Source organism: Lates calcarifer, linkage group LG13 (assembly GCF_001640805.2).
Source record: "Lates calcarifer isolate ASB-BC8 linkage group LG13, TLL_Latcal_v3, whole genome shotgun sequence".
Taxonomy (NCBI): domain Eukaryota; kingdom Metazoa; phylum Chordata; class Actinopteri; family Centropomidae; genus Lates; species Lates calcarifer.
Window position 1 is genome coordinate 14,549,309 of NC_066845.1, and position 24,799 is coordinate 14,574,107.

Genomic DNA, 24,799 nt, shown 5'->3' on the forward strand with positions numbered 1-24,799 from the left:
AAGAGACAAATGGCTCAAGGAAAAAGAGAGAAGTACTTACTAAGGGCTGTTGTCTCCATAGTTGTTGACATTGACAGCTGCAGTGATCCCGCAAATGATAAGAGGGACTCCACCAGCTATCAAATAGAACCTTGATAACAAAGAAAAACATATCAAACACAAGCTCACAGCTGCAGTTTTAGAAATAAAGAGCAGTTCTTATTTGTGCCACAGGATGCCGCGTGACCTTTGGCTGCTACAGTGTTTTTAAAGTGTACATGTCCGTGTCATTTTCCTTTTTGTGCTTTTGTGTCCCTCTGGCTGTCTATAATCTGAACAGAGCTGTGTGATCCTTCATTATCTTGGTGGGTAGAGTGTTAAAAAGGTCAGGATAGGCTCCAGAAGGCTGTGATTTATTGCAGTCTGATCCCATGTGGCTGAGTGGGCAACAAAGGGGTGGCTGGAGGGCCAGCGAGGTCAGGGGCACAGTGTACGATCACAGCTTCAGGATCACAGGGGGGAGGGGGTGAAAGCAAGGGGAGAAATAGAAGGGAATATTTGGAAAGACAGTGCACCCCCTGAATCACCCTGCTCAGATTTATGGCGACCCCCTCTGCTTCTGTTGTGTTGGTTTCATACATTCCTCCCCTCCTCTGAGTTCATCTCATCTTATGGCTTCTCTGTGCCTTACAGCAATACTCTCTTATGTCCCTCCAAAGTTCCTTTAAAAACAGAGGGACTTTGGTTGTCGGGCACAATGGCCACCTTTGATGGTGCACAGTTTGGGTGGCCATGTGTAAGAACTCCTGCATCTGTCTAAAACATAAACCGTACTGACAACAAACAACAATCTCATAGTGCAGGAGGTGGGTGAAGGTGAGTTGTGGCTTGCCCCCCTGACCTGAGCATAGGTCGCTGAGTAGGTGGAGTGGGGGACTCTCCTTCCAGCTGCCGCGGCAATCTCCACACAGCTTCTTTGTAGATGACCCTGGCACTGACTCCGATCCACAGCAGGGTCGACAGCGACGAGTAGTGCAGGGCGATGCCCACCTGTCACGTATTGCAGTCAGATCAGACATCGAGCTTACATGCCACCGATCAAAATGAGCAGTCTGTGTGAAGTCAGGACTTACTGCTTGGCAAACCACTGGGTAACTGGTCAAGCTTATGCCTCCTGCGTAGATGGCTGTTGTCATGGCGATGTGGAAACAGGTATTCAGTAATGTGTGCCAGCTTTTTCTTGATATGTGAATAGAACTGTAGGGACACAGAGTAAAATAATGAAGAGCAAATAACAAACAGCAGTGAGAGGTCTGTTAATGCACATAAACTGCAGTACCTGTGATGTAGTATGTGTGTGATGATGATGGTGAAGAGGCAAAGGAGTAGCACTGCAGTGCAGGCATAAACCACAGGGTGGAGCACCCTTACAGAAATGGGTGTGGGGTTAGGGAAGTCAGGCACCTCCTGGGGGAAAAAAATCACATGCAGGCCAAGTAAAAGTCTCATTCAACCTCAGTAATAGCTGGATCAGTGATAAATAAATTACTCGAGGCTATCCTACCTGTAGCACAGCATAGTTGCTGAGCAGAGAGCAGCGCATTGTGGAGGTGCTGCTGTCACTGTGCACCAGCTGACAGCCCTCCTGACTCCAACCTCCCTGCTTCTCCAGTCCCCTCAGGCTCCAGTGGGCTGCCACAGCATCAGTGCCAGGGGACAAGTGGCGCAGTGACACCCAGATGGGCTCTGAGTGGTTCCACATGCTACAACCGTCTGTCACAGAGAGGGATGAAATTACCAACACAAAACTGTAGTGTAAAACTGTAACTTATTTAAGGCCAAGAAAAAGTGAGTGGACAAAGAACAGTAGCACAGATAAAGTACATTCCATCAGCTTTTTATAATGTTTTTACACCTTTTTTTTCATGTTGTAGCAGATCTGTAAAACTGAAACCATTACGCTAGGGAAAGTGGTTCTCTGCTTAAAAAAAATCTATTCAAAATTTCACTAAATAGGCTGAGAACTTTCCTTACCTAGGCCTACAAAGATGACAGGAGTGTTGACAGTACGTCTGCGGGAGTGTTCCCCAGTGTTACTCGAGTTCCCAGACAGAGGAAAAAAGCTGCCAGTTCGGAAGGCTACAAATTGCAGCTTACAGTCTGCAGTAGCATCAGGAGGAAACAGAGTAGCTGGGAGAGTCACAGAGGCCAGGGCGACTGAATTCTGGAGAGGAAAAAGACACATGCAAATCGTCCACCTTTAAACCTTGATAACTGTAGGTGCAGATACATAAGGTCACTAATGGTTACAGTTGGATGCAAAAGGTGGGTGCTCACACCTCACCTTTAAGAGAAAGTTGTTGAGGGAGGTGTTATGTGAGCCAGTGCTGCAGCGGAAACGAAGCTGTTGTTCCTGGGCAGACTCGGCCATTTCTATTCCCAGGCCGCCTGCTGAGATCTCACGACGCTGATACGCAGTGCATGTTATGCCGGTGAAGTGGGCTGGTCGAATTAGGTGGGCCTCCATCACAATGTTCCTCGACACCTGTGCACATGTAAAAAATAAATATAAATGGTAAGGAATATTAGGGTGGCACGGTGGTGCAGTGATTAGCACTGTCGCCTCATAGCAAGAAGGTTCCTGAGGCTTTTCTGTGTGGAGTTTGCATGTTCTCCCTGTGCCTGCGTTCTCTCTGTGTACTCTGACTTCATACCACAGTCTAAAGACATGCAGCTTAGGTTAGCTGATAACTCTGAATTGCCCGTAGGTGTGAATGTGAGTGTGATTGGTTGTTTGTCTATATGTGTTGGCCTTGCGATGGACTGGCACAGGGTGTGCCCTGCCTCTCGCCCAATGTCAGCTGGGATAGGCTCCAGTCCCCCTGCGACCCTTAACGGATAAGTGGTATATATAATGGATGGATGGATGGTAAGGAATATAGGATTTACATTTTGCTCCTAAAATTTTCTGGTCAGCTGATTGTTTTGTTGTGCTACATGGGCAAAGTCATTGTGAAAATACAACAGAAAATTTGACAACTTAGTCTCTACCATGGAGAAGTCCTGAGCATGACTATGTAGCTGAGGCCAGGCCAGTGTCTCCAGAGAGTAGACTATGGAGCTGCAGGCTCTCTTCTCCCTCTGGGCAAGAGCGAGGATCTGATCGTCCACCTGCATCAGGTTACTGCCCATCTCAACCAACACCTCTGACAACTAGAACATGCACACACAGAAATTTTACAGTATCATGAGGAGAAAATATGGCATACATATATCTTTACATAGCCATTTTAAACATGCAATAAATCTTTCTCACCTCTCGCAGCTGTTTGACATAGTCCATAAACTTCTCCATCATTTGTGCCACATACAGCACATCTACTGAGTCAGTAAAGACTGCAGCCTCCAGGGTGTATGTGCGCACCTGATGTGCCACCGTGACAGCATTGGACGCATTGATAGGTCTCTGTAAAGCAAGAGCAAACACATGGCAAGGGCATGAGGTGTGATGTCATGAAACTAAATCTACATTGTGTTTACTGAGCATGAACTATTTACTGTGGTAAACCTTGCACTGACAGCAGCACTGACCAGAATGAAGGTATGCAGGACGCGGGTAATGCCATTGGTGTAGTGACAGTTTGAGTAGTCACCCTCCTGCCACTTTCCTGAACGATCACAGTAACGAGAGGCTTTTTTCTGCTCCATACCCCCCTCCACAGATAGGGAAGGGTAACGTAGCTGTAGGCAGTACTGATGAGAGGTGATGCCTGCCAGGGTTCTTGGCCACCTGGGGATTAAAACCAGAGAATAATGAGAATGCTGAATGCTCAAGTATGTGATTTTAAATAATGCAACTGTAACTGACCTGAACTCCCCACGGTTGTTGACAACTTTATCCTCTGGACAGAAGGAGGCACTGTTCTCCAGGACCACTATTTCGACACTACGAGATGTATTGCCCCGCCCAGTAGAAACCACACACTCCCACTCTCCACTGGCCTCCACATGTACGTTGAATAGAATAAGCTCGCTGGATAAAGATGATACAGACAACTCATTCTAACATATTACCACAATATACTTGTAGGTGTGTTTTAACTAGTAAAAATTATTGCACATTAAGGCAAAACAGAGCCCTCAGAGTGCCTGTATAGCTCTAGTTACCACACCTGGTGATGAATGTGCAGTCATGCAGCACACTCTTCTCCAGCTGGACACCCATCTCCGGGTCAGAGGTCACCAGTTGACCATTGTGACGCCAGTGCAAGGTGGTGATCTTGTCCACCAGGGCAGCAGTGCAGTGGAAGGGCAGCCGATCGCCTTTGAAGACCACCTGGCGCTGGGACGGCAGCAGCGACAGTGTGTGCAGCTCCAGAGGACCATCTGAGCGCCATGGTGGGAAAAAAGAGGCAGATGTGACCGTTACACATCGCTCTGAATTATTCCTGCCGCTCTCTCATTACCCAACCTCAGCTAGATGTTTCCACAGAAGCTATTATGAGTCTGCTGTTCTTGAGCAGATTGGATGCAGACAGCGGCAATTCATAAATGCTACCCACAGGATTAGTTGTCAACACAGCTCACTGATACTTTTAGAAATATGTCCCCGCTGAGCTACTGGGATAGATCTCTGTCAACCCTTTTGGTCCACTAATTCTTCAAATTACTGAGATGATCTTGAGTGATGTAATGAGTGTACTGTCATTGTCATTCACAAGCAAGTGTTGTCTGAAAGTGGTGAACTGCCTTGTTCTAGCCTGGCTCTCACCACAGCTCAGCTGGCTTTCTCTTAGTCCACGCAGGGGTTTTCCCCTCAGGTTCCTGGGGTAGGCACACAGGGTTTCGTCCCCCAACCGGGCTGAACTGCTGCGGAAAAAGCCTGGGACCCAACGCAATCCACAGTCACATGACAGGTGGTCTGAGTTGAAGTTTCTGGAGAGAAAAGTCAAATAAAGTGTTACTTATAGCTGCATATTACAGGATTTACATATCATAATTATAGCCACAACAGTACATTGTATCTGTTTAATAATACAGATTTATTGTTTTCACTCCTTCACCTTAAAGGACTAGCAGTAATATATATAAAAAACAAGTGAAGGTTTGTTCAGATTTGAAATGTTTATAGGCAGACTTATCTTCAGATTTATGATAGCGTAAGTTGAAATATTTTTTTCATCCACAAGTAATACATAGACAAAAATATCTAAATTCAAATAAATACATGTCAAATAAATCCTCATAGCTTATTTGAGTTTTTGAAGGGATTTTAACCCCCCACCCCCACCCCGGCAAAATAAATAGTAACTGAAATAAATGTTATCTTTGTCTAGAATGTTTATTGTTTTATTCAGATATGGAATGGCATGCTATGAGAGTGCAGAGAGTGTCTGATACTCACACTAGCTTGAGGGACAGCAGCTCCTGAAACACTCCTGGATCCATGGTCGATATGATGTTGCCAGAGAGGTTCCTGTCAGAAAACAAATTAGATACAAGCAAGTCAGCTCCAAAGCTTCCCCATAGCACAGAAAGTCACTTTTTCTTTTGGAATGAATTTATCTGTCTCTTACAGTTTAGTGAGATTGGTCAACCCCAGGAACATGTCTGCAGTCAGGCAGCCAATGCGGTTGTTGGACAGGTCGCTAAAAGTGTGAGAAGACAAAGGAATGTGTTGGTTACATTTGAATTAAGAGGACTTGTCTCAGGCACTCAGCCACAGATTGTGATATCTTGAGTCTTTGACTGGCCATGTTGTTTTTGTGATATCAGATCAAAGACAAATCCAACATACAGGTGAAACTATGTAGGACCTCCTATGTAGGACATTATAGGATTTTCTTTGGCTCCAGCATCATTATAATATATTCTACTGTAGTTTGCTTTTTTTGCTTTGGAAAGTTAAAAATCTAAATAAGCATGCCAACAGTCCCTGCCACTTTCCCTTATCACAACTTCATGGGACCCCAGTAAAGGCTTATCACCAATGGGGTAAAAGCAGGGCCCCTGTTCTGCCGTCCACCCCTGAGTGTGATGTATAGCCACAGCCAGAGAGGGATCTGCTCTGCTGCACCTCTGACACTACCCAGCAGAGAGCTGTCCAGAGCATGTGTTTATCTCCCCCTGTTTGTTTTGAGAAGCCCCAGACTTTGCAGGGAAAACACAAGTAGGGGGAGGAGGGAAGGGGAGTCACGCGGTGAAGCAATGAAACCAGCTCCGACCCACGCCGCAACCAGACCTCGGTGTCCAAAAACACAAAGATTGAGCAGCGAGCGGCTGCAAACAGCCGCCCTGTCACATCCAGTGACGTGTGAGGAGTCTCTGCGTGGGCCCTGAGGTTTCCACGGTGGTGGAGCGGGGCACCAGAGATGACACTGCATGGCCTCCACAAGGATCAGCACAAAACGCTTCAGCAAGGGAGGCCTTTATGGTCACACTAACACCAGGAGCTCAATATAATGCGTGACATCTGCCATGTGCTGCCAAAACAGTATACGCTTGTCTCCTTTTACAACTACTGTCAATTTGGTGAACAAAAAAAAAAAAAAAAAACAACTCTGCAGACTCTATCATCTGCCTCATACCAAACAATTGAATTCAATATTTCCATGCCTGTGTTTATGATTTCTGTTAATATGTTTGCTGCTCTGAAACCGAATGGAATGTGAGTCATGTTAATGTCTACTTACAGTTTCCGAAGCTCAGACAGGCCTTGGAAGGCTCCAGGCATGATGGTGCTGATTAAGTTGTGCTTGAGATCCCTGAGGAGAGAAAAAATATTAGGTCAATGTGAAAATGCATGCAGGAATGATGTAGATACATCTTCAAGGAACATTTGGCAAATATGCTTATTTGCTTGAGGCCTAAGTTAGATGAAAACATCAATACTACTGTCTGTGCAGTAAATCTGGAGCCAGTGGGTGGTTAGCTTAGCTACTGGGGGAAACAGCTAGCCTGGCTCTGTCCAATGGTAACAAAATCTTCCTACCAGCACCTGTAAAATACACATATAAACACACTATACTGTATTAATTTTTTAAAATCCACACAAAATTGCAATTTAAAAGGAGTTGTTCTTTTCTTGGCAGCGGTGAGTTACTGCTCAGAAATAGTCCAGAACATAATCTCCACTAAATAGTTTTTTACACTTTGGTTTTTGTAAAGATTAAACAAATGGGATATAACATGTTGGTTAGAGAGCTTTAGAGGTGCTGATAGGGGGATTTTGTTACCTCAGGACAGGGCCAGGCTAGCTGTTTCCCCCTGCTTCTTTAAGCTAAGCTATGCTAGCTGGCTGCTGGTGGTAACTTCAGACCTAAAGGACAAATATGAGCAAAATGAAGGGGAGTGGAGACACATTTCCCAAACCTGGCCCCTCCAGTGGGACACAGAGGGGTATTTCTGCACACAGACAGGAAATCTTATCCCATCAGCCACCTGGGCTTGAGGCTAGCAAGATTGAAATACTTAAATAAAATATTGGTGGAATCTAAAACTGCATGTGAGCAGTTCTGTCATTCCTCTGCTTGTTTCAAAATGACTCTTTCCATGACTTCCTAGACTTGGCCATTGCAAACCATAAATATTAATTCCTTTAACTGCCTTTGAAGATCTAATTTCATGCTATCTGCTGAACTTTTCTCCACCCTCTTTCCATTCTGCACCCAGACCCACGTGTTTAACTATTCAGCCAGATGCCCCCGCTCCATCAGCTAACCTGCATCAGATTTTGAATCCAAGACGTTTTTTATTGGCCAGGTGGGAATAGCAAGGTCAGAAGACGGATGGTTATCGGCTGGACATGGTTGATGTGGGCTGGAATGTGATCCATGCTTCTACGGCATGAAAAATGCCTGCTCCCATCCGAGGAGGATTTCTTTACAGGAGTGCACAAGCATCAGCGCAGTGGCTGCATTTTTGTCTATTTCGCTTCTAACCGAGATGCCACTGTGGTAGGCAAGACCTCAGGGGACTTTCTGGTCCTTTTTTCCACAAAGATTATCTGTCATCGTAGCTCTCGACCACGCTACCTCACACCATGTACAACCTCAGGCATCTCTTAACCATTTTCTTGTCCACTTTCCAACAGATGAGCTATTTTGATCAAACTAGGGCAGGAAAATTGTTTTAGAAAATGGCTTCCAGTAAAAAATTAGACCATGCGGTATGGCTGGGATAGAGTCAGAGATCAGGGGTTTTGCTATTGGTCCAAGCTCTCGCCAAGCCATCGCTCATATCTGGATTATAGACAGGAGACAGGTTATAATGATGGAGCAAACTCTCTGGCCTCAGACCAAAAGCCTGAGGTCTGTTGTGTTTGTCTCAAAGCAGACAGCCTTGGACAGCTCAGCCCAGCTCTTTGAGTGTGTGCCAGCTTGTCAGAGAGAACATTTTGCAACAACTTCACAGATTTTAAAAAAAGGTGGAGATGTTTCCACCTTTATGATTGTGACCAAGAAGTTAGCCAAAAAATAAATATCTTGATGCAGTTTTAGCTTCATATCAAATCAAAAGAAGAGTTTGTGTGTGTGATCGACATAGAACCAGAGCCCATAAGTGTGTGTGTGTGTGGCCTTGTGGGTCTGTCACTATGTATGTGGTAATCTTTGTTCCTATGTGTGCAACAATGGATGTACATGTATGTCTGTGTGTCAGTAGCTGTATAGGAGCAGGGTGGGTGGGGGGAGAACAATACTGCTGTTTCCAGTCTGTGCGTCCCGGGGCTCATTAGTGTAGCGATGAAAGACAAGGCACTGCCCAATGTTTCCTCTCTCTGATGACCGTCTCTCCCTCTCTCCCTCCCTGTCCCTTTCACACAAGCATTGGCTGTGTAACATTGACCTCCATGCATATGCACTAAAACATACCTTTACAAGTGGATAAGTATGATAACACAAGAAAGAAAAAATGCAAATACCAAATCCAGATTAGGTGATTAGTTTTCTTTCAAACCTCACGTTTTGAGTCTGTCAAGGTAAAGATTAATTTACCTTTTTTACTCTGGGCTCTCTTGAACCAAGAGATCTCAGTCTCAATGAAAATACCTGATTAAAGATTATACATTATTTATACCCAAAAGGGAAAATCTAATCTAATCACTGAAATGGCTGGAAAGAGACAATACCTAAATCAAACAAACAGACCTTAAACACACAAATATGCATTCACAAGCACACAGGCACATTTTTTGAGGACATTACACTGAGTTACATTCTTGGAGTCTTACTGTCGCATTAATAACTGACAATAACTAACTGACTAAGAGGCAAGATACAAACATACATGCACATTCAGGAGGTTTTATCAGTCGTGCCTAGAGAGTCAGATAGGTGAGCCTTATGGCCACTGAACTGTAAGACCAATCTTCCTCTAACAACACCCCAAACAGCTGCATTTCCCACCCAGCATGAAAGGGTACAGTGCTGTTTGTGCTCTGGCCTGAGGAGTATCAGCAGTCAACTACTCTCTCTTATCACCAAGCTGGGGAATGTGAAGGAGCTCACCAGAGTCGACAGGATCTGAAGCCCTCGCCAAGTTCTTAGCCCCGCCGTAGCCCAAATGTCAGCTCTCATTCACCACCGTAATCCAGGCTAAATCTCAGCTGAAGCCCCTCGCAACTCGTCCACGCTCTTAGATTTATTTCCAACTTTATCTAAAACCTACAGCAGGCCTCACACTCAGGCGATGACTTGTCTGTGTGCCCTCTGTAATAGACAGGCAACAGCTTCACAGCCCAGCAGCCTTGACACTGATGACAACAGCTGTCACCAAGCAAGAGGATAATAGCAGAGACAAGAAGTACTTCAAAGCCTCACACTTGCTGGGCATGAAAATATGATTGTTAAACAGGTTAGAAGTTGCAACTTGTAGTTATTACGCTTTCATTAGCTTCCTCAGTAGCAGCATGTTGTTCATCAAAAAAAGCTACACGACTGGTGAGACTGCATCATTATGACTATGGCCTTCCTCTTTGAGTTATGCTTTGTAACCTTGGGAGTGCATTGCTTTATCCCCTTCACCACATGTGGCCTGTGTGATTGGGTTGTGACAGATTCAAGTTCACTCCCACCCCAAAAAGGGCCATTGTCGGCTGCCACTGGGCCTAACACCAGCGGCTGCCATTAAGAATGTCTTTTTCTTTTCCCAAAACCTCCTCCTGATCAATGGGGTTGGTCCTCTGCCATTCTGAAGAGTCATCTCTCTGCGGGTATATGGGATGAGCACCTGGGGCCCCATGCAGACTGGAGAGGAGCGACGTGCTTGTAGGGCAGTGAGAGGGTAATAATGAAGACATGCTCTGTAAAGCGCTCCAGACGTGGAGTGCTCCATTATCAGGGAGCACAGCGGCAGGGACTGGAGTGCTCCACTGAAATTGTTTAGGCCCTGGCCCCGGAGGGAGCTGGGAAAATGACTGAAGCCAGGGAATGGCCACTCATTATCACCAGACTGGAATCAAGAATTTCCCGTTCCTGGAATTTTTTTGTAATGGAATGACATGGCATAACAGGGCCAATTTCTACACTTTAATTGCACGTATCTCTTAATCCAGACCAATGTAAGAACCTGCCTGAAGTCAGAAATGAATATATAACTCAATGGATTAAAGGTATGTTGGAAAAGAAAATAAGGGGGGTTAACCAGCACCTTGGCTCCTGGCAGAGGTCAGTGGAGACCATTTTTGTGCCGCGTGTCATTTCCTGTCTGGTTGGCGTCTCTCGTAGAGGCCCTCGCTCGTTTATTTTTACAGTTTCCTTTTTCTCCTTTTTTTACTAGCTAGCTTTCCCCTGTAGGGAGGGGCAGGTGGGTTAGGGGAATCAGTACTGAGCAAAAATGTCCCCGTGTATGGCCCCGCAGACCCCACCTCCCTACTCCTCAACACACTTGCTCACAATGGGGGCTCTGTAACACAGGCCCCAAACGTACTCCTGCCTTCCCCCCAAAACAGGAAACCAGGATCTGCCGAGCTCTTGTTTTTCTACTAATTTCCTGCTTTGCTGCCCCTTCCCCAGATTATTTTCTTTACTTTTTTCTGGTTCCTCTCAGATTGGATATACCCAATCACCTTTTTGTCTGCATTCATCTGGAAACCAATTGTTTTGCTGAAGCTGAAGGAGCAAAAATAGACAGTCTGTGTTATATTCATAAAACTGCTGTCATTTGGACTACCGTTGGACACATACTTAGGGTTGGGGTTAGAATGCACCGCCCCATCCACAGGATGCTTTGGCCTTGGTAGTGATACTTAAGGCGTGTTTTGGTCTGTACCGGACTCAGTGTTCACACAGCCTTGACAAATTACACATTGTTTGAAAGCTCCAAGTCTCCTTATTCTGTTTGTGCATTTTAAGATCATCCATATCATTGCAACAGCTCTTGACACAGAATTTGTTCAGACTTGTTGCTATGGCTCCAAAGTATTTTCCCAGGCGAGGAACAAAAAATAAAAAATAAAAAAAAGATGTTTCTACCATGTTTGTTCCACTGTAGCTCTGGTTTAGTATCTCTTATACTCATACTGTCCTTTTGGTTGTAAAATTACCTGTCAGAGGAGACCAATCAAAAGGGTTGAAGAACAATAACCTATTTCTGCTACGTTATTTTCAGACTCCGGCACAAAAATAGAGATGTCTGTTGAGGGGTTAAGATATTTCCTTCAGACCTGGACACCCGCCACCTGATCATCCAACTGTACTATGGTTTACTGCTCATTACTGACAGTAACATAAACTGTGGGTCCAACTGCATGGCCGTTAGCGGGATGTACAGAAATAGCAATGTACACTTTTATTTGAAGTGTAAAATTTCCTAAGTTGATTATATGTTTCTATAGTCTGCTGCAAGAGGAGCTGGGGGTTATTCTGCCAAGGAAAACTCTGGAACCACGGACTGTTACTGACTTCAGCTATGGCTTTTGGAGCGGTCGAGAGAAAAGGGGGTGATGCCCGCTTTGGAAGCTCTGTCAAATTTCATGAGATATACCAGTATGCACAGTGAGTCATATAAAATTAGTGCAACATACAGTAATTATAATAGTTGTATATTAGCTGTATGATCATGTAAGATTAATGTTTCTTAGGATCTGAAAGTGATAGTATTCTGAAGAGAGTGTAGGCTGTATAGGCTGGTATTCCCCTTATTGATCTTAACTATAATATTATTCATGTCATTTGTTGAGCAGAAAGAGCCTTCATAACATAGGCTCAAAAAATTCACTTTATGACTAGGAAGGAAACCGGAACAAACACTTTTCATTCAAAGTATCAATGAAAAGATAAACTCATGTACATGAGTGAATTTTTAGCCAGTAGGTGGACTACAGCTTGTAGAGAGTGAGAAGGGGGAGGAACAGCAAGCGACCCAGTGAGCTGGGAGAGGGGAGATGCAAAAATAAAGCAGAAAAGGAACGGAAGTGGGGGGAAGTAAGTCCAGAGAAAGCTCAAGTTCCTCCAGAGGAAAATGCCATTGAAACCATATCAAGTTTGCCGAATGAGTGTGCAAGAGAGTTACTGGCATATAAAGCGTACGATTTGGTAATGGGCTTATGAGGGGGCTCGCTCGCTGTTTCAATAAACCCCCAGAGCCATGACTGAGCTAGGCTTGCAATGCAAACACACCCCGTTCCTTCAGTTTATCTGAAAGACACATCTGGAGTCTATCAACTCCAGCAGCAACCCCCCACCCCCCACCCCTTTTTCTGTTTCCACTCTCCAGCACGCTTAACCCCTTCCTCACCCGCTCCACCCCTTAATGTCAGGCACTCTCATTAGGTAACCGTTGCCTAACCGGGGGCCACTGAGTGGCGTGTGCGGGAAAACATACTAACCCAAATGTTCATTTTTCTGGGAGGGAGAAATGAGGCTCCCATGTGCGACCTCCACAGCTGGCCTCAGCTCTCTCCAGAGTGGTCGGCTGGTACAATCTGAACCTTGTCTTACCCAGACTGGTCTAGACACAGGGGCTCCTTGCCATGTCCGCACATTCTCCCCTGTTTTTACATGCTATAGCGCTGCCCACCTCTGCTTTGTTCCCACTCATCTAGGTAATTTGCTTGGCCCTGTGTAGAAATAATGTTAATCTCCCACTAAGGAAAACAACTTCAGATTTATATAAGACAAACTGCAGGAGTTTGTTTTCCTCCTTCTCTCCCTCCCTCTCCCTCCTTCCTTCTCTCTTTCCCGCTCTCTCCAGCCACCATACCATCTTTAGCCATCTCGGCTCCACTTCCCCTGTGTCAGATGGTAAAGTTGTTTAAGTTGGACTGCATCCTAACCCCAGCTGCTCAGAATGGCAGAGGCGATTTCAAGGTTGGTTTCAGAGAGGCTTAGGCAAAGAATGAGTGGCCTGTCTCTCCTTTTGTAACACAGATACTGTCAAGTCAAAAAGTAATATATTGGCCTAGGCTTTCCTAATTCCATAATGTGATAATGGTGTGTATATTTTCTATCATTATCTATAAACATTTTTCTAAACATATCTGCACATTCTCATGCTGTGAATGACTTATTGGTCACAGGTTTCTATGCAAACTTCCCTTAATTCTTGCTGCTCTAGAAGCATAAATCACAAGCAACTCCATATTTCCTGCTCATGAATGAAGTTGTTGTAAGTCAACAGGAAGTTTTTAGTAATCTTGTGTGATGTTTCCTGTGCATGTAGCACAACAAAAGTAAAATTACAGTCCCATCAGGTAGATTTATACTGTGGGGATCATTTCAGACTCTCTTGTTGAAAAAGTCTATCATGCTGCCAACACCTTGAGCCTCTAACCACTCCTAACCGCAGAGCCTCACTCCTGCCTTTCAGACCTGTCCACTGCAAGCGCCCTGCTGCTCCCTCATCCATCATCATTGCTGCCCTCTGCTCTCTGTCTCTGCTCTCTGCTGCCTCTCTCTCTCCCCGTAGGGTGAACAGACCTGGTAATGAGGGCCCCTTGTGCCCTGCCTGCCTGTCCTGTGTCCCATGGTGCAGTGGGGCCCAGCTGGACAAGAGCCAGACCGCCTCGGCCCTCTCTGCTCATTATTCTCATTACCTCGCCTCAAATCAGTGCAGGACAGGCTGCTGGGATCTGTCCACAACTCATAAAGGTCCCGGCTCGTTAGTGGGGCTGCCAGCGTCAGCTCCCATCAGAAAGGGTGTGCACAGAGGTGGATATACTCAAATAGGTACGCAAGTACAGTATCAAAGTCCTAATGGTGTGTATGAATGTGACCTATTTTGCATATAGCAAGCACCACCACAGAGGAAAGGTATGATTCAGCTGGTGCTTTGTCCCAAAAGCTGGAAAGAAACAGGGTATTCCAAGATCCAAATGTAGCTGTTGGATGGCAAGGCCATTTAAAAGAGCTACAAAAACACAGTAGTCCAGTAAGAGGGCAAAAACAAACAAGGCTAAATTGCTCCTCTGCACTTGGGTGGTTTGGCAGGTTATGAAGGCAATAGTGGCTTTGAGGAGGTTTGTCCCAATGAAAGGGCTAACTGTGTAGATTGCTGCACTGTCTGGCCCAGGCCAGGAGGAGGGTGGCCTGCCTTGGAGCTGTATTCTCCCACCAACAACAGCAGATCAGACTGCCTTCAGCTCTGAATACATGTCTGGTGCGAGAGTGTGGGTGTGAGTGTGTGTCTGCCGAGAGAGTTACCAGACTCATCTGAAATGACTGGACAAGAAATGAGGGTGCCCATACTAGGAAAGACACTCAAGAATTACAGTACACACTGAAGTCACAACAGAGATGGGCCGAAAGTGAGAGTGTGTGTGTGTTTGTGTGTGTGTGTGTGCGTGTGTGTGTGTGTGTGTGTGTGCGTGTGTGTGTGTGTGTGTGCAGTCAGGGGAGCAGACTGTGTTTATCCTCGTCTCGTAGGGGAAGAGATGCAGTGTAATTCCCTGATGTGTGTTTACTCAGCCCTAGTGGGCTGGCCTTTGATTACAGCACTGACCACATAATATGAGTAACTGTTCACTACTGCTCCAAATGACAAGCACATGTAGACAACATACTGGAAACAATGAGAGGACCTGGAGAGCGACGGCGGGCTAAAAGAGACGAAACAAAACTGAAATCTCACAGGGATGAATGTGAAAAAAACAGAGACAAAAACTCGAATCCAGACCTTTACTGTCAACTCACGTCTGAATTCGTCCCTTCAAACCCCTCCATCACAGCAACGGTGAATTTCAATGTGGCATTTTTCACATCAGACAGCAATTTTCCCATGAGCTCAGATGTAATTATAAGCTGTGCAGGGCTCAATTAAAGGTTGAAGACGTCAGAGTGAGTGAGCAGACCTCCACTGCTGTGTGTCAGAGAGCCAGCAGAGGTTGAGGCAGAGGAGTGAAATGAGGCCTGCATGATTTACGTTATGTCCTCTCCTTACACCAGACACCCACATCTCCCTCCATGGAGCATAAGTGTGTGTGTGTGTGTTAGTTTGTCTGTCTGTTCTAGGTCTTTCTCCCAGGTCTTTTAGTTATGAGACTGCAGAAAAGCTCCACCCCGTTGCCCCCTGCTAGTTTTATCACTGCTTCAGGTACAAGGGCCAGTCAGTGGGTAAGCTCAGGTTACCCGACCCACCGACCCTGCGGCGCTACAGGGAATCTTGTCCACACTTATAAAAACAAGCAACATCAGCTCATTTTACATCAAACACATCAAGCTACAGATCTCCTTGGGCTTTACTTTGCTATGATTTATCCTCCCAAGTAGTATTAGTCATGGGATCTTGGTGTAGTGTCTTCCTGTCAACAGCTTCATCAGCGTCTCTGGCACAAGAGAGTTGAGGTGAGGGCTGAGAACTTGGCCTTGAAACTATTCACCCATGGTATTCACATGCCAGACATAAAAACAGCAATTTCAGCAAATTTGGCTTTTGTTCTTGACTAGCACTTCTGGTGTGAGCTCCAGTAGGTAGGTACTAACAAGGTAACAACTGCAGCAAATTACCATATTTTTCTTTCTTTCAACATTTTTGAGAAGCTTGTTAGCTTCATGGGTGGCAGCTCCGAGTGGCATGTGGAACTAATATCCCTTCAACATACTCGCCCCCCGCCCCGACAAAATAAGTATGTCTACCAGACTACAGTATCCAGACTGAAGCTGCTCCATGTGTGTTGTTAGCTGCCAGGATGCTATAAAGCTTTACTGGGATGCTCTGTAAAACAGCACACCTTGTATTGGAATTTTGTGTCTGGGAAACACAAACTCAGAGTATAAGAGTATCCAAGGAGGCAGAAATGGTAGGTTGTAGCCGGTAAACACCAGTCTTGAAGACAAACAAATATATAACATATCATACTATTTCCCTCGCCCTCCAGCATGCTAACAAGCTCACAATGACACTGCTAAGATGCTGATGCAAAGGCAATGCTAACATGCCAATGCTGAGCATGTTCACTGACTTAGCATGCTAACATTTGGTAATTAGCACCATAAACAAAAGAGTTTTGTCATAAACAAAAGAGTTTTCAGAATTTTAAAGATTCACCCTGATTATGATTCATCCTCTGGGAACCCGAATGTCTGTAACTAATATCAAAACAGTTTGTCCAAGAGTGTCGAGATATTTTGCTAAAAACCCCAGTGTCATAGCCTCATAGTGGCAAAAGAAGAAAAGTCAGGGGATCACCAAAGACATTAGGATCCATCGTCTGGGGATCATGGACGTCTGAACCAAATTTCATGGCAATCCAAAATATCTTGTTGAGATATTTGATGAGGACCAAACAGACCGATATAGCCATGCAGCTAGGACAGCTAAAAAGGAGCTTTGATAGGCAACAGTTCTTACTATGGTTCCTTTAATGTTTGTCACCAGGGGTGCTGCACAGTCATAACTCCCAAGAAATTATCTTGTCTATTACCTGTCTCACACCCCATTCAGAGAGATTATGATGCTACTGAGGAGGGCCAGACTGTCTGAGAGCCACAGGAGAAGCTGCCAACATGCACCTTCTTCCAGAGATCTCTCTTATCTTGTCCTGTGGAGTGGGGTTTACCTGATAATGAAGCACTGAAGTGTAATTATGTGAACTTTTCAACATAACTCTGTGATAGCCAGTCTGAGTGTATCATCCTCCCTGCTGGACAGAAGCCCACGATTGGATAAAAGAGCACAGAGCTGCTCAGATCTCACTGATACCCTATCTGTATTTCTCTACAAAGTCCCAGAGGCACATAAATCTAATATAAACCATAAACGTGACACTCTACCATCTGCCGAAGTGCAAAAATAATAAAGAGTGATAAGAAATTGGCTACTCACAGCTTCTCCAAAGCATAAAGTCCAAAGAAGGATCCATTTTTCAGAACTCGAATTTTGTTGTGGCTCAGTATCCTGTAAAAAAGAAAACCCACAGTATTGTTAAAAGATATTCCACTGAGAATAAATTGAGGCACATTTTATGATGCTGAACTCAAATATGCAAAATTACTATCTTTGACATCAGTTTCACTCCAGAGGGAGAGTTCAGGTTTAACCAAACACGCAGCGAGGGGGGTCATATGAGGCGGATGAGAGCGAAAGTGAAATGCCCACTCGACTGCTGTAGTCACACGAGAGATTAGTGTGAGCAGAAACATTAGTCAAAGATGTTTCCAATTAATGCAAAAGACAGAATAGAACATCAAGATTAGGATGGAAGCTGTAATCTTGGTAATCATTTCGCATACATTTTTACATCAAAAGGATGTCTTTCCACATCAAACGAATGGCGGCGCAGACCAAGTTAATTAGCCCTTTCCCTGCTGGCGAATCACTTGGCTTAGAGGGTTCTTATCAGACCAGAGGGCAGAGGGCTCTAGGACACACTGGATGTGAGGCTGAGATCACTTTGTCAGACAGGGGATCATGGGAAATGGATAGTTAGAGTAATCACTTTGCTTGGAGGGCCTTGCCAGTGTCAGAGTCAGTAAGGACAGACTTTTGTATAGACCTTTATCCCCTGTACAAGCAGTGTAGGTGGATAAAAGTCACGAAACGCCAAAGTATCATTGGACTTTAACTTTACTTAACTTTTTTTGTAGATTTTTTCAATATTCAACCAAGACCAAGACCGCCGTTGCTATGGCAAATTTGTTGAGACAGGGTTTAATATTCACATTAATGTGTCTGGCCCTGTGGATCCACACACCTGCCCATGTCTGCTCAGCAGGAACTCAGGGCACAGCAGGGGCCCTGTAGTGGCGACAGTACCGCCATCATTAACACACCCTTCAGTTTCACATCATCTTCACCCCTACCACATGGCGCTTAATGGGCTGTTTGCAACATTAAGTGTGTTCTTGATCGAGAGAGCCAAGCTGTGTGTGTGTGCCTTTAAAAATGGGAGCTGACTGCGAACAGTCTGTGAGATTTACAGATTCAGCGGCAGCAGTCAGCCCCCCCGTTTCCTGCCACATCAATAAAAACACTGCCTTCAGCTCTGCGCCTTCCAACTCAGTTAATGACCAGATTTAATCATTCAGTCTTGGTATACAGGGACAAACTGGCCCGACTTACTTCTTCACTTCAGTAACTTTGCTGACAGCCACAACATCAGGATGATTTGGTGGCAGAAAAGTTATCCATCCAAGAGGAAAACAAAAGGAAATCCAACATGGAAAGTCATCTTCTGCTCCAGTTATCCTCCACACCTCAGTCAATATCTTCCTACAATTATCTACCAAAATTAGAAACCAGAGAAATGTATTTTTAAACTGGGCTGCAATCAAGAGAGGAAAGCTGCTCCACTGATAATGACTATAATACTGAAACCGAGGCCTCTCTGACTGTTTTATTTAGGATTTAAGCCAAAATCATCTTTATTTTAAGTTGTGCTGTGAAAATGTGCTAGATCAGTATAATTACTATCTCAAAATCCACATTAATTTCCAACTTAAAGCCTTAGAAATTGATGTCAGCCCAGAGTCATCAAAGCATTATGCTAACATTGGGGGGAAAAAAATAAAAACATGTCATGTTCACAAATCCACACATAACTGTTGAAATAAATCGGAGTTATTAAGTCAAGACATTTTTAGAGTGGATGCTAGATGAGAACGGTCCTCTCGTGGTGTAGCCTGAATTTGAACCTATGACTCCTGGACCTTAAGGTCTGTCACTTGACTTTGGGCACAATATCTCTTCTATAACTGGATGCAGGCCCCAGATGAAAGCTACAGAAGATCCGGAACTGCCTGAATAATTCAATACAGATAGGAGAGGAGAAAGTCACATCTGGCAAAGAAACAAGCCATTTAATTCAACACAGACAGTTTAGATACAGATAGTTCCTTTTTGACTAAGCTTATTATGCAGAAAAAAGCTATTAGTCTGAGGCCTGTGTACATTTGGTTTTTGGTGCGCTTAAATGTGCCTACATGTGCCTGACCGCAAACCTTTTAAGAACAAAATATGACCTTTCATACGATTACAGTACGATTTACAGAGTTTCCTCCTCAAAAAACTATTCAGATGTGTTTATTTCTGTGTTGTGTTCATGTGCACTTGGAAGAAGAAAAGAAATTCACATGTTGCATTCTATCACAATAACCATTATTTGTCTCAAGTTAAGACTTTTCAACACATAATATTTCAATTAGCTTGCTACTCTGTACACCGTGACTTGAAAGCTGACTTTCATAAATAAACAAAGACCACAAAATGAGCTAACTGAAACCCTCCCACAGACAACAAAAGGCGCAGATTTCCAGGAACGCAGGGGACTTGCAGAGGCTGGACACTACTGTATAATCCCCAAAGCCTGATGTTTGGAGCACAGTTGTAGAGAAGGACATTGTTCTTTCATAAACAATGCAGACCGTACAACTCTGAGAGAGAGAGGGGCAGAACTCTGTAAACAGACAGAAATAGTCGGCGTTCCCATCAGGCTAAACAGGAAACCCAGTCAATTAGCTGTTTATTCAGAACCCGGTTTCAGAGGTCAGGGGTTGTAGAGAGAGCACTTCCTGGACAGCCATCAGACAGACGGGGCTGTGTCCGGAGGCAGGTGACAGCTGAGGCATATGAGAGTGCATCACTTAATCACCAGAGTATACAAAGGTTAACAGAGCTTTACTAGCACAGAAGATGAGTAGCTTCTTAATCGTGGAAGTCCACGCCACCAGGAAGCCCGACGTCTGCTAAGTACTGTTTCTACTGAGGCTTTACTGTACACGAGTAGCTTATTTCTATTCAACATCAGTGACAGATCAGATGGAAGATTGAGTTATTCTTCTTTCAAGAGCAATAAACTGTACACTACATGGCACGACAGCGTGTTAACTTAGTCCAGACCATGGATGGTATCTCAGAGCTGCACTTAGCATCTCTCATTCACTTAACTCTTTCAGACCACAAAGGCCTTAGAGAAATCAGATCGGCTAATTGAATCCATCTAATCAATAAAGAAAAGAAAGAAACAGGGCCACATAAAGGCTCCAGGATCCCATTTAACCATTTCATATAATTCATTTACATGAAGAACGTAAAACAGTTTATGTCATAAACAAGGAGTCAGGTCAAACAGAAGCACAGACACCAGCTTCCACTGTGAAACTTACTCATATGTAGCAAAGGGGTTAAACAGGGTAGACAGACACAAAATTAAAATGAACGCATATGAATCTTTTTTTTTCACTCAACCAAGATTAAAAATAAAAGGCTACAGAGTATGTTATTGAACAGTGACAAACCTGAGCCTCTTATAAAATCATCATCATCTTATGGTTGAAAGTTATCCTGTGCTCTGTCCTTGTACGTGTTCTATTATTTACCTGGACCCAAACCTGCTCCAAAACTGTTTTAATAACTGCCTAACTGTACTAATTACAGCCTACACTTTTCAAAATTAGTTGACTTTGGTTGATTGTGTTGAGCCCTTTGGCAAACTTCTGAATAAAATCTGGTTTCCGCTGAAAGGGTATGATTAGTGGAGAAATGGATAAAGATTAAAAACCTTCAAAAATACCCCATTAAGCCAGCAGTAACCTTGAGAAAATTGCAGTAATTTTGAAACTTTGGGGGTACAAATTGCAGTGTTCTACCACATAAATTCAAACTACAATTCAAACAATATAGTCTTTTAACATGACCTGTTCAAAATGCCAATATAAATGGATGAAAAATCCTTCACATCTCCTTATCCCAGATGTTGGCAGAGATCTATCCAAACAAATATACTGTTGACAAAGCAAACTTTAACTAAGTATTAGTTGCACAGTTGAGTGTGGATTTACAGAAGTATATTGGAAGAAATAAAAATGTTTTTGTGGTCATTTCAGTTAATTAATTACTATAACACATAAAGTATGGCCACTACTAGTATCCCCCTCATGTGTCAGGATTAAGTTCCAAAGCACAGTGTAAGCTCAGGGTTTCCTTGGTGCGCAATGGAGTGTGAAAAAGTAAAAGCCATACAAAGAGTCTTGTCTAGTAAACCACAGCAGCTCCTCCCTGCACCGTGCCACTTACTTTGTTGGTTTGCTCAATTTGCTTCCTAAACCCACAAAGCCTTTGAGAGCCACACGGGGGTATGACAGCATGTCGCAAATCGTATTTGCTCACTGATTTACTTCCGCTCTTTCCCCCTTGACACTTAATTGGAGGGCTGTCTCGCTGTCTGTGAGTGCCTGATGTATGTGTGCACGGGTACCTGTGTGTACTGTTAACTGTAACTGTCTGTCAAATGCTTTTCCTACATCTGCTTTTGGTTTTGGGTCATTGTCAACCAGTCATCATTTTGACTGAGGAATCATCTCTGTGGTGGAGCTTGGGAAGGCCCACTGTGTGGTGCACATGCACCAAACACAGGGAGCAGCAGCTTGAACAGACTCCTTTCAGCTTTCCAGATCGCAACCTGGTGCAGAGGGACAGAGAGGGAAAACACATCCTTCTATCTCCTGTCCTATAACCGCAGCTTGAATGCTATAAACCCAAACACAACAGGATGTCCTGTGTGCAGTCGGTTACCACTGAAAGTCTGGTGTCAATAACTTTGCACCCTTCATCCTGTCTCTCTACTAAAAACACTTAAAGCTTCTGTTTTTTTTATATATAAGTGGGAAAAATATACAGGAAATGCTTCATCCTGGTTTGGCATGTAGTCCAGGACATGAATGAGATGCATTTGAGTAAAAAGCGCTGATTCCAGTTGGCCTCGGTTGCATTCCAAATATTTAGGCATCTTGGATCTAGACAGTGAGCTCTATGTAGCTGCAGGCCTCTACCAGCAAACCACCCCCACAAGCATCTTAAGGAAGGTTTCATATTTAATAAGAATTTATCTGCAGGCTAAGCTGCTCACTCTACTACTCTGTGCATTTGCATGCAGCATCACCCCCAAAACACCTCAAGCTGCTGAAGTCTGACTGGATGCTGATCACAGTGTAAAGACTGAGCGCCCCACCTCCCGTTTCACCCCGAGCATTGATCTCTAGCGTGCTGAGGCCAACAGAGACAGAGAGGTGCAGGTTCTGTGTAATAAAGAGAGTCAAAACAACCCAACGGGCCACTGTGTAAACATCATTTAACTTTGGATAGGTCTCTTACCCTCAAGGACCACACGCGAGGTGAAAGACAAGAACCCTTGAAAGAGATTGGTAATGTGCCATAAATCCAGTCCTAATTCGGAGACCAATGGGAGCCAGATAATGAGAGTGATTTTCAATGAGAGTCTCAGAGCGTCATTATTGAATTAAGCCCGGTTTAATTAGCATGCTGACTTGATAATGCACATGCTGGTCTATGTCACAGCAGCGCTTAAGTTCATAAAAATAAAACATAATAATTTAGCCTTGAGGGAATTTTCCTTAGAGGTAATTAAATTCTGCTGAAAGCAATACGATTATCCACTTTTACACTAACAGCAGAGTATTGTGTGAGCACTTTAATCTGTGTATGTTACAGCTAGGAACTTTCTATACAGTATCATTAGCGTGTGTGTGTGTGTGTGTGTGTGTGTGAGTGTGTGTGTGTTAAACTGCATTTTCCCTCTTTACTTTCCATTTAAGTAGCTTTTGCTTGCCAGAGTTGCATTTCAAGTATATTGGCAGTTCACAGAGGAGAACTAAGTGGACACGGCAGCATTTCTCTTTATATACACATCACACACATAGCACTCAGAGTAATGAGAACAGACGTAATGGATCTACAAAATATTGTGGTTGAACCAAAAGATGGATTAAAAACTGTATTACTGAATTTGGCTGTTACCAGGTTTTCCGAGGTTGCCATTCCTCCATCCACATGCCAGGCCTAATAGATCAAAAGCCACTACAGAACTACACTACATCTCAGTTTAACCTCATAGGCGAGGAGCTGGCCTCATTCAAAGACTCTGATTTCAGAGGTCAGAATACATCAAAGAGAAGGAATAATATCATTATACCGGTGTTATATGTTGCATTCAGATATTATGACGTTTCTAAATTGTTCATAGGTAGGTTTTGCTACATCAGGGAAATTAAGATATTGAGAGATAAATGCTGAGGAAAATGATTTATTTGACTCATATCTGAAGAGGCACAGGCTTCAAAATACACAAAACAAATTTGTGTATTCAACAATATTATACATGAGAGATCAATTGTGTGCACGATAACTGTCTTGAAAAGGTTGGAGTGACAGACACTTTAGTCACTTGTGTACCTTTACACACACACAAGTTGGGGCTCCTGCAGCGACAAACTTGCAGCAGTAATTGGCGTGGACCTTCATTAGTGGCCGGGAATTCTGGGTCATGTCATGTCACATGATATGTGTGTGTGTGTGTGTGTGCGTGTGTGTGTGTGTGTGTGTGTGTGTCCGCCAATGGTACATACAGTAGGTTTGCTGGTATATCCTGCATGGTGATATTTTATTTTTACAACCACTAAAGAAACACTTTCAGCAAATCAAGGAAAGTTATTGGCCTGTTTTCACACACATAAGCCTTGTTTTCACAGGTAAAACACAGATGTCACTAATGACATTAACAGAGTCTCTGTTCTACTCAAGTGTCCCAGTAAGTCATGACAGTGAGCCAGTATGTACAATATCAGGACAACTGAAACTGAAGCAGCTAAAAAGAATTCAGCCTGCACATGCAGACAGACAGATGCAACAGATTTCCAAGCGAGGACAATAAACATAAAGATGAATGCTAAATGCATAAAGTAAAGACTATTATGAATTATTTTAAATCAGATCTTTCTGTGAAAATTTTATTGTATTATTGGTTTCCCAACTTTTCTTCTCTACTAATACTGAATGCCTGTCACCATGTTGATGAAAAACTGATGAACTATGTAAACACCAGGGACAACAAAGGAAATGTAATGCATTTTTGTAATGTATTACTATGCTGTCAATACAGCAAAACCAATACTAGTAATTCTCAGATGTACAGAATTACAAAATGAACAAGTTGAATAAGTTGTTCAAAATGGGAAAAAAATTGGGGGTTTTTTTGTTTTTCGTTTTTGTTTTTTTGCCAGTGTCCTGATTCATTATAGTAGTTTTTCATTTATTTCAGAGGCGTTTCTATAATTGGCAGCTCCTGTATGTCTTCCAAAGGCAAGAAGTAATCTGTAGTTTAAATTTGATGGAAGATAACATGTTTTCAATAAAGTGTTTAATTTTGTCTCCAGTGTCTGAGGTTTGGCCAGCCTATGTGTGGCTTTTTTTGTGTTTATAGTTTTGGTAAAGTAAATTGTCATTTCAGGAAATGTGCGTAAGTGGTCTGTGGAGAAAAAATAAAACAGTAAAAATTTCATATTTCAGCTGGTGTCAACCCGACCCAAATATAATGAATATGGTGCAGATGGTTTGATTATGTTTGGACTGTAGATTTATAGATTTGCTACTG

At 43.7% G+C, this 24,799-nt stretch overlaps 1 protein-coding gene across 1 annotated transcript in view; it reads right to left on the bottom strand.

Moving 5' to 3' along the window:
• The window catches only part of adgra2 (adhesion G protein-coupled receptor A2), a 37,673-nt gene that overhangs the window by 2,299 nt on the left and 10,575 nt on the right, over positions 1 to 24,799 (bottom strand). Inside the window, exons 2-18 of the mRNA XM_018669593.2 lie at positions 17,239 to 17,310; positions 6,672 to 6,743; positions 5,556 to 5,627; positions 5,384 to 5,455; positions 4,751 to 4,914; positions 4,152 to 4,365; positions 3,848 to 4,012; positions 3,571 to 3,769; positions 3,296 to 3,445; positions 3,031 to 3,192; positions 2,324 to 2,524; positions 2,014 to 2,203; positions 1,544 to 1,752; positions 1,319 to 1,446; positions 1,113 to 1,236; positions 881 to 1,029; positions 41 to 130 (exon numbers count right to left, since the gene is read on the bottom strand). Coding sequence (XP_018525109.1) covers positions 41 to 130; positions 881 to 1,029; positions 1,113 to 1,236; positions 1,319 to 1,446; positions 1,544 to 1,752; positions 2,014 to 2,203; positions 2,324 to 2,524; positions 3,031 to 3,192; positions 3,296 to 3,445; positions 3,571 to 3,769; positions 3,848 to 4,012; positions 4,152 to 4,365; positions 4,751 to 4,914; positions 5,384 to 5,455; positions 5,556 to 5,627; positions 6,672 to 6,743; positions 17,239 to 17,310 — 2,433 coding nt within the window. The remainder of the gene's footprint in view (positions 1 to 40; positions 131 to 880; positions 1,030 to 1,112; positions 1,237 to 1,318; positions 1,447 to 1,543; positions 1,753 to 2,013; positions 2,204 to 2,323; positions 2,525 to 3,030; positions 3,193 to 3,295; positions 3,446 to 3,570; positions 3,770 to 3,847; positions 4,013 to 4,151; positions 4,366 to 4,750; positions 4,915 to 5,383; positions 5,456 to 5,555; positions 5,628 to 6,671; positions 6,744 to 17,238; positions 17,311 to 24,799) is intronic.